Genomic DNA, 10,478 nt, shown 5'->3' on the forward strand with positions numbered 1-10,478 from the left:
TACTTTAAAAAATAAAAAATGTCCATATGACAACAAACTCACAAAAATCTTAACATTAGAGATTACTAATAACTATCATGAACAAATTAAATGCATTTTGATAAATTATTCTTTGAAATTCATATCAGCATAGAAACTTTGCCGAGCTATAGGTCTAAAAAAGAGGGAGAACGTTTAAAAGGTCTAATAATATATTCTCCACTGTACTGCGATTTAGTGCATAATACAGTGCCGTGATTGGATTAAAAGAGTTTATTCTCATGAATAATGCAAAGAAAAGCTCAAAAATGCCTGACGTAGACTAGTACTCAATCACTTTGGTTCAACTTTGCCTTTTAAACATGATAAACCAAATGGGTCCCATAAACAACAACAAAATAATTTCTTTGCCCTTAATAATGAACAAAGTGTTTTAGGGTTTCATGACATTTTAAAAGGACCCAGCATCCAATGCAAGTGAATGGCAAAAATATATAAAAAAAAAGGATTTGACAAAATGTGACTAGTGCAAAGAGCATTTAAGATGCAGATGTAAAAGCTTGTTGTGTGCTACGTGAGGAGCTGAGGCATTATTCTCGCGCCATGTCACAAGAAATGAGCTGTATTGCTTCTTGAAACTGTCAAGCACCGCTCGCTCACGGCCGCCAAGACAAAGCTAGCATATGTTTTTCCAAACTCGCCGGCCCAAATCCACACCTCATCAAAATGCATACTTTTCCCCCTCTCCGCACTCGTGAACGGGTGGACGGAATACCGGTGGGTGGAGAGGGGGATGGGTGTCTGCCCGCTGGTGACACCTGTGGACAGAATGTGACATGGCGCTAAATATTTCATGGCCGTGCACAGCGGCGCGCGTAATTGAAAGTGAATTCCCTCAAAGCGCTCGCATTTACATGAGAACCAGTCACAACAAATTCTGTCATGTAACCTTCACGTAGTGCAGACTTCAACACTGAGCAAACAAAAAAACCTGTACAGGAACATAAAGGTGAGAGTGATCCTGCATGTTTCATGAAGGTTATTGGATAAAAAAAAGAAAAGAAAAGAGAGGAGATGTTTTTATTCTCACTGCTGTAGTTGCAGTAAGATTCATCTGGACATGCTCTTGTGTAACTACATTTATTTGTAACTCTTAAACAGATGGAAGTATAAATAATTTAACCAAATATCTAAATTGACAGATTTTTATTGAGGTGTAAAGAGAAAGATTTTTTTTTATACACAAAAAAAAAGCCCAATTTAACTCAGACTTTTCACTCAATCCTGTTCAATTCCATTCAATTCAATTCAATCCTGATGTGTAAAACCAATCAGAAACAATCGTTAGATTATGGAAGTAAAAGTGGTTGCAACATGCACAATAATGACAGATTAAGAATGAGGCTGGAAGCTCATGACTCACCAGGAATGTTCTTGTCTTTCTGGTGATGAGTAAACAGGGGCCAGAAGAAGTGAGGTCTGAGAGGAAAGCCCTCCTCCTTCATCTTCTTCATGAGCGCAACAGCCATATCTGGAAAGTTACAAAGAACAGCATATTAACACAAATCGAGCAGTGCAATTATCAGATATATGGGTGGGCGTGGGTGATATGACCAAAATCTTATACATCATATATAACGATTAATCATGTCTACCAGTCCACCCCTAATCAAATAAACTAATAATAAAGAGATCTTAAAACTGGGTCCAGAAATACAACAATGTTAGACTTATTTCAATTGACAAAGGATAATTTCAATCTTGTTAACATAATCCTGTATTCATGTTTTGACATTACAAAAACCTTTTTATCATTCTTATTAAGTTAATAACTTTGATTTAATAGTTTTTTGTAATTTTCATATCAGCATCAATGGCTATTTTCACAGCAAAATAAAAGTGTTTTAAGACAGAAATAGACAAACTCAAATAGACTAATATTAAATTTAAATCCTGGGGTTTAAAAAGACAATACGAAGGATTAAGTAGTCTTTTCAAACTTTAAATCTACATCATTGTACTCACTGGTCTTCTTGGCTTCCAGGGCACACAGAAGTGTGAACTGCAGTGGTGATGAGTGCAGGCCTGAATCTTTAAGATCTTTGCAAAACCTAGCTATGTTCTCCACAGACTGCAAGACACAGACACACAAATTAACAACAAGCTTAAAATTAACCAAAACAAAAAATTAAAGACATTCAGGTCTCTTAAAATTGTTTCGATTCGGGTCCCTCACCTTGTCCATATTGACAGAGTGGCGAAGAAAGAAGTTTCCCAAGTCTGGGGAATCATTGGTCTGTGAGTCTGCCAACAGGCCAGTGAAGCTCTTCAACACAGTAAACGCTGTCTCTTCATGTCCGTGGGTAATCAGACTCAAGCAGAGGTTCATAGCATCTGAGGAAATTTAAATGAATCGATGCATCAGTTTCAAAACAAAAAAATTACACTCACCTAAAGGATTATTAAGGAACACTTGTTCAATTTCTCATGAATGCAATTATCTAATCAACCAATCACATGGCAGTTGCTTCAATGCATTTAGAGGTGTGGTCAAGACAATCTCCTGAACTCCAAACTGAATGTCAGAATGGGAAAGAAAGGTGATTTAAGCAATTTTGAGCGTGGCATGGTTGTTGGTGACGGGCCAGAGTATTTCACAATCTGCTCAGTTACTGGGATTTTCACACACAACCATTTCTAGGGTTTACAAAGAATGGTGTGAAATGGGAAAAACATCCGGTATGCGGCAGTGCTGTGGGCGAAAATGCCTTGTTGATGCTAGAGGTCAGAGGAGAATGGGCCGACTGATTCAAGCTGATAGAAGAGCAAATTTGACTGAAATAACCACTCGTTACAACCGGGGTATGCAGCAAAGCATTTGTGAAGCCACAACACGCACAATCTTGAGGCGGATGGGCTACAACTAGGGATGCACCGATACCACTTTTTTGGAAAACGAGTACGAGTACGAGTACTTGCATTTCAGTACTCGCCGATACCGATACCGAGTACTTAATAAAAAAATAAAAAAAAACATGATTTAAATATTTTTATATACGGGTTTTTAGGTCCTTGATTAAATTACTTGGGTAACACTTTATTTTGATAGTCCACTTTACTAACTATAAGTAACTTTTCAATTACATGTCAACTAACTGTCATTAGAGTATTAGTAGACTAGAGTATTAGTACGATCAGCTTAATATCTGATAACACTTTATTTATTTGGTCCCCCAACAGACATTCAACTGACTATAAGTAACTTGGCGACTACAAGTAAACTTATTCTCCTAATCCAAAGCCATTCACTTTGAAATTGTTCCACACCAGTGATGCACGGGTTGATCCAAAATGAGCGGGTGCCTGCGCCGCGGTCACCCGCGGTTACCCGCAGTTACGGGTCATCCAAAAATATTTTTAATGATATTCGGGTCGCGGTCGGTCAGGTCGTTTGGAAAAAAATGACAATTAAACCTTTGTATTTATATAGTACTAGATAGAATTTTCTATGAAATATATAGGCCGAATTTATTTATTGGCTGAATAACTGGCACGAAGATGACACACAAGCTCAGTCTAAACAGTTCTCAGTTCTGTACTGGTGTGATCCGAGAACCGCTGTACCTCTGCGTTCGTTACTATACGCGGATGCGCAGCATCAGCAGTATCAACAACATGTCTCAGTTCAGTGAACTGTTAGAGTTACTGGAGTAAAATAAAATTCGGGATATTGGTTTATTTCAACTCGGAGGGACTGTCAGGCATGTCTGAAAGTGAGTAACTGTAGTAACTTGTGGATCAGCACTGACGCAAGACGTGAACTGATGCGAATGATTCAGTTCGATTTAGCGTACTGGTTCGACCGGTTCATTAAAAAGAACCGATTCGTTCACGAACCGGCCATGTCTATGAGTCTGCAGAGATGGAGGCGGCAAGAGAAAAGGTGAAGACTGGGGAGTGGAAGCTCCGCAAATACACAATTAGAAAGAGTAAGTGTGGGAGACATTTACCGAAATAATGAAAGATGATGACCAAAGTGCTGCCTTTGTTATATGTAGGCTACGTCTTCTTGCGATGCTGTGTTGTTACACGTTTATGGCCCAATGACGCTACGATGAGCATGTACTACTTTTAAAAAATACGGTCAGGAAGAGGGTCGGGTACAATATTTTCTTACTTTTTTTGCGGTCCGAGTAGCGGGCGGGTAGTTGAAAACGTTGGTAGTGTGCGGGTTGTTTATACATTGACCCGCGCATCACTGTTCCACACGGCTGACATGTCTCCCCATCTCCCCGCTCTGAGCTGCAGCCGGAGCCTGGGGGTGGGCACTCGGCGCCTGTGATTAACCCATTTCTCAGAACATGGTATCGGTCCCCAGTATCGGGGGACTTTTAACGAGTACGAGTACTTTAGAAAATGTGGTATCGAGGCCGATACCGGTATCGGTATCGGTGCATCCCTAGCTACAACAGCAGATGACCCCACCGGGTACCACTCATCTCCACTACAAATAGGAAAAAGAGGCTACAATTTGCAAGAGCTCACCAAAATTGGACAGTTGCCTGGTCTGATGAGTCTCAATTTCTGTTGAGACATTCAGATGGTAGAGTCAGAATTTGGCGTAAACAGAATGAGAAAATGGATCTATTATGCCTTGTTACCACTGTGCAGGCTGGTGGTGGTGTAATAGTGTGGGGGATGTTTTCTTGGCACAATTGGGCATCGTTTAAATCCCACAGTCTACTGAGCATTGTTTCTGACCATGTCCATCCATTTACGGCCATCATGTACCCATCCTAAGACCACAAAGCTCAAATCATTTCAAATTGGTTTCTTGAACATGACTTCACTGTACTTTAAATGGCCCCCACAGTCACTAGATCTCAACCCAATAAAGGATCTTTGGGATGTGGTGAAATGGGAGCTTTGTGCCCTGGATGTGCATCCCACAAATCTCCATCAACTGCAAGATGCTATCCGATCAATATGGGCCAACATTTCTAAAGAATGTTGAAATTCACCTTGTTGAATCAATGCCACGTAGAATTAAGGCAGTTGTGAAGGCGAAATATGGTGTTCCTAATAATCCTTTAGGTGAGTGTATTTCAATCATTAATAACTTTCCCAAAATCCCATAACTTCATCTCACTGCATCAATATTGTATGCATTCCATTTCTCTAATTGGCTTAGGTTCATATTTAAAACACTTAAAATAGAATACTGCAATGAATACATATGGGACCATTATGGCTCACTATGGGCCACTTTGGTAATTGCTTAAGGCAAAGCTAATGGTCCCATATTCCCTTTGCTTCCATTACATGACATAGTCATCAGCACGCTTACCTGGCACATATCTCCTGTCGTGACGCATGTGTTCCACAATCTCGGGCACATGCTGCTGATGCCCGGCCTTAGTCAGACTGAAAATCACCTGCATCAAATCTCTGTCCATCAGATGGATATCTGCATTCTCCATTGTCTCTAGAGTCTAAAGGAGACAAAACATACGGCTTAAGATATGAAAGGGCTATCTTATTAGCTAAAACAATGAAAAATAAATTAATTATATTATCAATATTAAAAACAATAAAAAAATAAAGATGTGAAATTTATACATGAAAGTTCAGGGTCAGTCCTTAAAAAAAAAAAATCGGATACTTTTATTTAGCAAGGAATCATAAAATTGATCAATAGTGATAGTAAAGACATTTATATAATGTTGAAAAAAGATTTCCATTTCAAATAAACAAACAAACTCTTTTTTTAACCTGAGTTTAACCTTTAAGAGTCCAGAAAAATGTTTCAAGAAAAATATTATGTAGCACAGCTATTTTCAACAGTGACGATAAGAAATGTTTTTTGAGCTCTAAATCAGCACATTAAAACAATATCTGAATGATTAAAAACATCTTAGAGAACACAAACTTATGAATGGTAGCCCATTTAACTTTGATATTATAAAAATATATATTATAATATTTTATTATATTATGATATAATAGAAATTATTTATTTTACATTCATATACTGTAGGTTGCCTTATGGGGCCAAAATATTGAGATCACATGATCAGCCAAATACAACTTAATCGTCCTATTATCGGATAAACCTTAATAATATAAATGTAAAGATAAAAAAAGATATAAACATAAATTGCATTACAAGCCGCACAATTTTAAGCACTGACCTGACAATACATCATTTCAATAATTTGAAAAAGTATTCATTATTATTTTCTTTATCAGTTCATTTCATCTCCCATAATCACAGACCTGTTTAATTTTGGCAATATCGCCTTTCTCCGCGTACACGTTGAGAAGAGACAGGTAGGTGTCTGGGCCAGGCTCAATCCCTGCCCCTTTCATGACTGATAGGATGCCTTCAGCACTGTCCATGTCCCTGCACAGACACAAGTTACTCAACACACGGGTGTCAAGCACACAGAAAAGGCAAGTCAATGGCACGGTCCGCTTACCCTGCCCGGGCATGGCCTGTCACTAGGGAGTTGAACACGGCCTCTGTGATGGGCAAGTCTTTACTCTTCATAAAGCCCAGGATTGCACTGCAAGAAGTTATGATATAAGCATCATTTCTTAATTTTTTCTTGCGATAGCCAAGTAAATAATATTTCTATTTTTTTACAAGATTTACAAGAAGTATAAACTAATTTTCTGAAAACTCACCTTGCACCTTCAATGTCACCATCCTCACAATATGCTGCAATGAGTCTCTGATAGGTCACCTAGACAATCATAATATACAACAAATGCAAATAAACATGGTATCCAGTTAAATCCCCTAGCTAGTATCAGTGATCGACAAAATTATTTTTTCCCCTTGTTTATTGCACCTTGTGTCAGTTTCAAAGTCAGTAGATTATTTTTGTAGGGATTTTTTAGTAAATATCATTTAAAATAATTGATAATTTCATACAAGTACTTTTTCTCTCAATAAAGTTGTGATATAGCGGATGTTAGGTATATAAAATATCTGTATCGGGCCCGATTAAACATTTAACAATCGGTATCGGCTATCCTAAGCCTGTTAGCTTTCACGCATGTGTCATGCACATGGCAGTTTGCATGTTCAAGTGGGTTTGCCAACCGCCATTAAAAGGAAAAGAAAAGAAACTGAAACATGTTAATTTGTACAAGAAAATAACCTTTTAGCAAAACCTGCGTTTTGTATTGTCCCTTTGTATTGACCGTTGTTCACGAGTCTGGTGTAAAATGATAAACAAATAGGTATATGGGCGCACATTCCCTTAAAAAATAAAACTAATCCACTGCGTCTTCAGTGGCTCTGATGTCGGGACTACATGAAGACTCTTACATCCAACAACAAAACACCTTACGACACATTCTTGTCTGTTACAGCTGCTGGAGAAAATGGCCGACAGAGCTAAAATGGCATTATTTTTATTCAAATGGCTATCTACTTGCATAGAAACTGGCTACAAATTGAAACAGCTCACTGGACAACACCGTTTCAGACTCAGAAAGCCTATAACAAACTGGCTGCGTGTTTTCTTTCCAGCTTTTCTGAGCTGGCAGACAAGCCAGAAATGTAACTAAATGCAAAAAAGCAAGAATTTCATCCAATGTCCCCTTTAAGTAAAATATTTACCCCGAATATTGTTTACTTATACTTCAAATTATACTCACTCTGTTTGGCTGAACATAAGCAGCTTCCATTTTAGCAAGGAAGTCGGTTGGAGAGAATTTGAACTCATTCTGCAGGTAAGTCTTGAGCAGGGCATTGTAATGGCTCACATCATAGGTGGAGCCTGCAACAAACAGCAAAATGAATGTTCAAAAACCCAGGTTTAGAGGTACAACCAGTAACTGTTCAAGGGTCTACAACTCATACCAAGTTCTTGAAGCTTATCCCAGATCCGTTGTGCCAGCTCTATGCGCTCAGTCTTGGGAACCTCAGGAAGCAGTGAGCCACAGCTTCTCAGCAACAGCAGGGCTTGATTTCCACTTGGATATCCTATTTAGAGTGATTTTGTAGATATGACATACAGAACAGGTAGAGATTTTGATATTTAAATGGATCCAGGAAAGATCCGCAAGCAAAGAGACAAGTACCTGTTCTGCAGATGTCATGGAAGATGCGCAGCAGCAGTGTTTTGGTGACCCTGCCTGTCCTTCGGACTGAGCTGTCTAGTTTCTCCAGAGCCCAGTCAAACTGCTGAGCCTGCTTGGAACGGACTGCCACGCTGGGCTCATCCCTCACCAGCCCCCTCTGCTCCGGGACAACTCCATACTGACGACAACTCACACAGGGCAAGGCTGATCTGTGTGAGAACAAACTGCAGAAGAAGTGTCTGCAATAAGTGTACAGCCTTAGCATTACAAGAAATGAATATGTTAAAGGTGCTTCCTACTAATACAACTTACATGAGATTAATTTAATAAGTTAAACAAATTGAACAATTTATACAATGATTTCTGATTAATCCCACATTTATGATGAACACCTGCTCTTGTTTCATGTCTAAGTAGGCGTGGGTTTTTTAATAATATCATAATTGTTGTTTTACCAATGTGCTAGCTCTGACACCATCAAGATGTAGCCTATAGACCATTTTGCAAGATGTAAACAACACTGGTCCAGAAGCACTGCCTGTTTCAGTTTTTTAACACTACACAAAAGCTGGGATACAATTCAACCAACAGAACATGTAAAACTGAATAAAGAAAACAGTTACAAACTGAAACAGGAAGTATTTCTGGACCAGTGTTGTTTACATCTAGCAAAATGGTCTATTAGAATGCCTTAAAAATGAGAAGAAAAAAACTCAACTAAAGCCACAGCAGAACTGTTGAGGGTCACTTGCGGTTTTTAGTTACTGAATTCATCTACTTTTAAACTAATTAATTGAGTGAGTGATTCAATAACATATTCATAGTCATCAGTCTCTAGCTGCATTCCTAAAGGAATCAGCCATTTGAACTAATTGTCTGAAAAAATTATTCAACTCATTAAAACATTGAAATATTTTTAAAATGAAACTAAAATCTCTCTTTTTAATTATTTTTTTAAATTGATATTTCTGCAATTGTAATAATTATATTCATGTCACCTCTGAGCCGGCGAGCCGCATTAAACAATCAGTAAATTCACCTAAATCCCACTTCAGATGCAAAAATGGATTTTGTTGATGCTTTCTTAATTTGATTTGTTATTATTAAATGTATTCATTAAATGTAAGAGTTGGATATAAAAAAAATTGATTTCATTGCCCTTAAAGATTTCCCAAGAAAACAATTTAGGAGGCCAAATATGTTAATGCTGAGCCTAGGTACCAATACAAAAATACTAAAAAAATGTATAGACTATTTTTCCTATAAATATACATTTCCTTTATATCCCTAAATCTTAGGCTTAAGTATTTTATGTAGATTTAGTTAACCACCAAAGAGGATGAGGGTCAGAGTTTAGCTATGTAGGTCATTGTGTCTCTAAATATAGTAACTAACATGCAAGAAACTAACAGATTAAAAGTTGGCTAATAAAATTTGCAGTTTTCTCAGATGGCTTAAAATGACCTTGACGTGTTGACCCTTGAATTTTGACCCATACTAACATCCAGTTCTCAGCAACACTAACATTAGACGTTAAAATAAACATTACACAACTAGAGTTATATGGACATATACATAATCATAATTTTTAATAGTAGGTTTAATGACTATTTTATTAGACAGATTGTGGGGCTTTGTGATATATACTTTGATTCCAAATAAGACTAACGTTTGAAAAATAATATGATTTATAAATGTTATAAGCATTATAAAGAAGCTGAATAAAGGGCAATGCTACGTTTATATTTTCTGCAGTGATGTTCATGGTTGACACACTGCAGGTTATGAGCTTATGCAAGGAAGCCATTTCTCTCATACAACATCATTATATGACCAAACGACAATATTTAGACATTTTCGTTGATATTTAGTTACGTAACCTGCACAGAGGACATTATCAATGCGTTATAGTACAGTTAGAGGAGTGATCACCTCTCAATGACAACTGCATGATCTAAACAAGCATGGCACAGAAAGTCATGCCGCGTTATACCTGTTAACATTTAACCTTCCCGGAACAGCCTGACGCACACAAAACCCTATACGTGGAGTCCCGACCGCTCCGCTGTAAAGACGACCAGCTGCCGGTGCATGTCTGCTGTTTCCTAAGACCTGAAGCAATGAAGCCGATGAATATTTGAGAAGCCGGGCTGATCTTAAGAGCGCAGCCATGTTTAGCTTGCAGAGGGAGAAGAGCGAAGGACATCCGTACCACGTGACAGGCCAGAGAGCAACGGGAGAGACCATTGTATTCATAGGGGGGCTATGTAATTGTCTAGCAGCTGTTTGGTAATTCTAGCAATAAAACACAGGTTAGAAAATATACAATGTTAAAAAATACAGAATTTTAGGCTAGTCATACACAATTATATTAAAGATATATATATATGCCTAATAAATCATGA

At 38.0% G+C, this 10,478-nt stretch overlaps 1 protein-coding gene across 2 annotated transcripts in view; it reads right to left on the reverse strand.

Annotated features, from left to right (window-relative positions):
• Positions 1–10,277, reverse strand: part of lrpprc (leucine-rich pentatricopeptide repeat containing) — a 57,853-nt gene extending 47,576 nt beyond the window's left edge. Inside the window, exons 1-11 of one of the 2 annotated variants that reach the window (XM_089116947.1) lie at positions 10,067–10,277; positions 8,074–8,312; positions 7,853–7,975; positions 7,648–7,769; positions 6,667–6,725; positions 6,459–6,545; positions 6,256–6,382; positions 5,327–5,471; positions 2,216–2,373; positions 2,005–2,110; positions 1,403–1,510 (exon numbers count right to left, since the gene is read on the reverse strand). In XM_089116947.1, coding sequence (XP_088973073.1) covers positions 1,403–1,510; positions 2,005–2,110; positions 2,216–2,373; positions 5,327–5,471; positions 6,256–6,382; positions 6,459–6,545; positions 6,667–6,725; positions 7,648–7,769; positions 7,853–7,975; positions 8,074–8,312; positions 10,067–10,245 — 1,453 coding nt within the window. In that variant the 5' untranslated portion in view covers positions 10,246–10,277. The remainder of the gene's footprint in view (positions 1–1,402; positions 1,511–2,004; positions 2,111–2,215; positions 2,374–5,326; positions 5,472–6,255; positions 6,383–6,458; positions 6,546–6,666; positions 6,726–7,647; positions 7,770–7,852; positions 7,976–8,073; positions 8,313–10,066) is intronic. The other variant, XM_039671752.2, reaches the window with a different exon arrangement.
• Positions 10,278–10,478: the final 201 nt, after the last annotated feature.

Source organism: Pimephales promelas, chromosome 11, assembly GCF_988280905.1.
Source record: "Pimephales promelas chromosome 11, fPimPro1.hap1.1, whole genome shotgun sequence".
Classification (NCBI taxonomy): domain Eukaryota; kingdom Metazoa; phylum Chordata; class Actinopteri; order Cypriniformes; family Leuciscidae; genus Pimephales; species Pimephales promelas.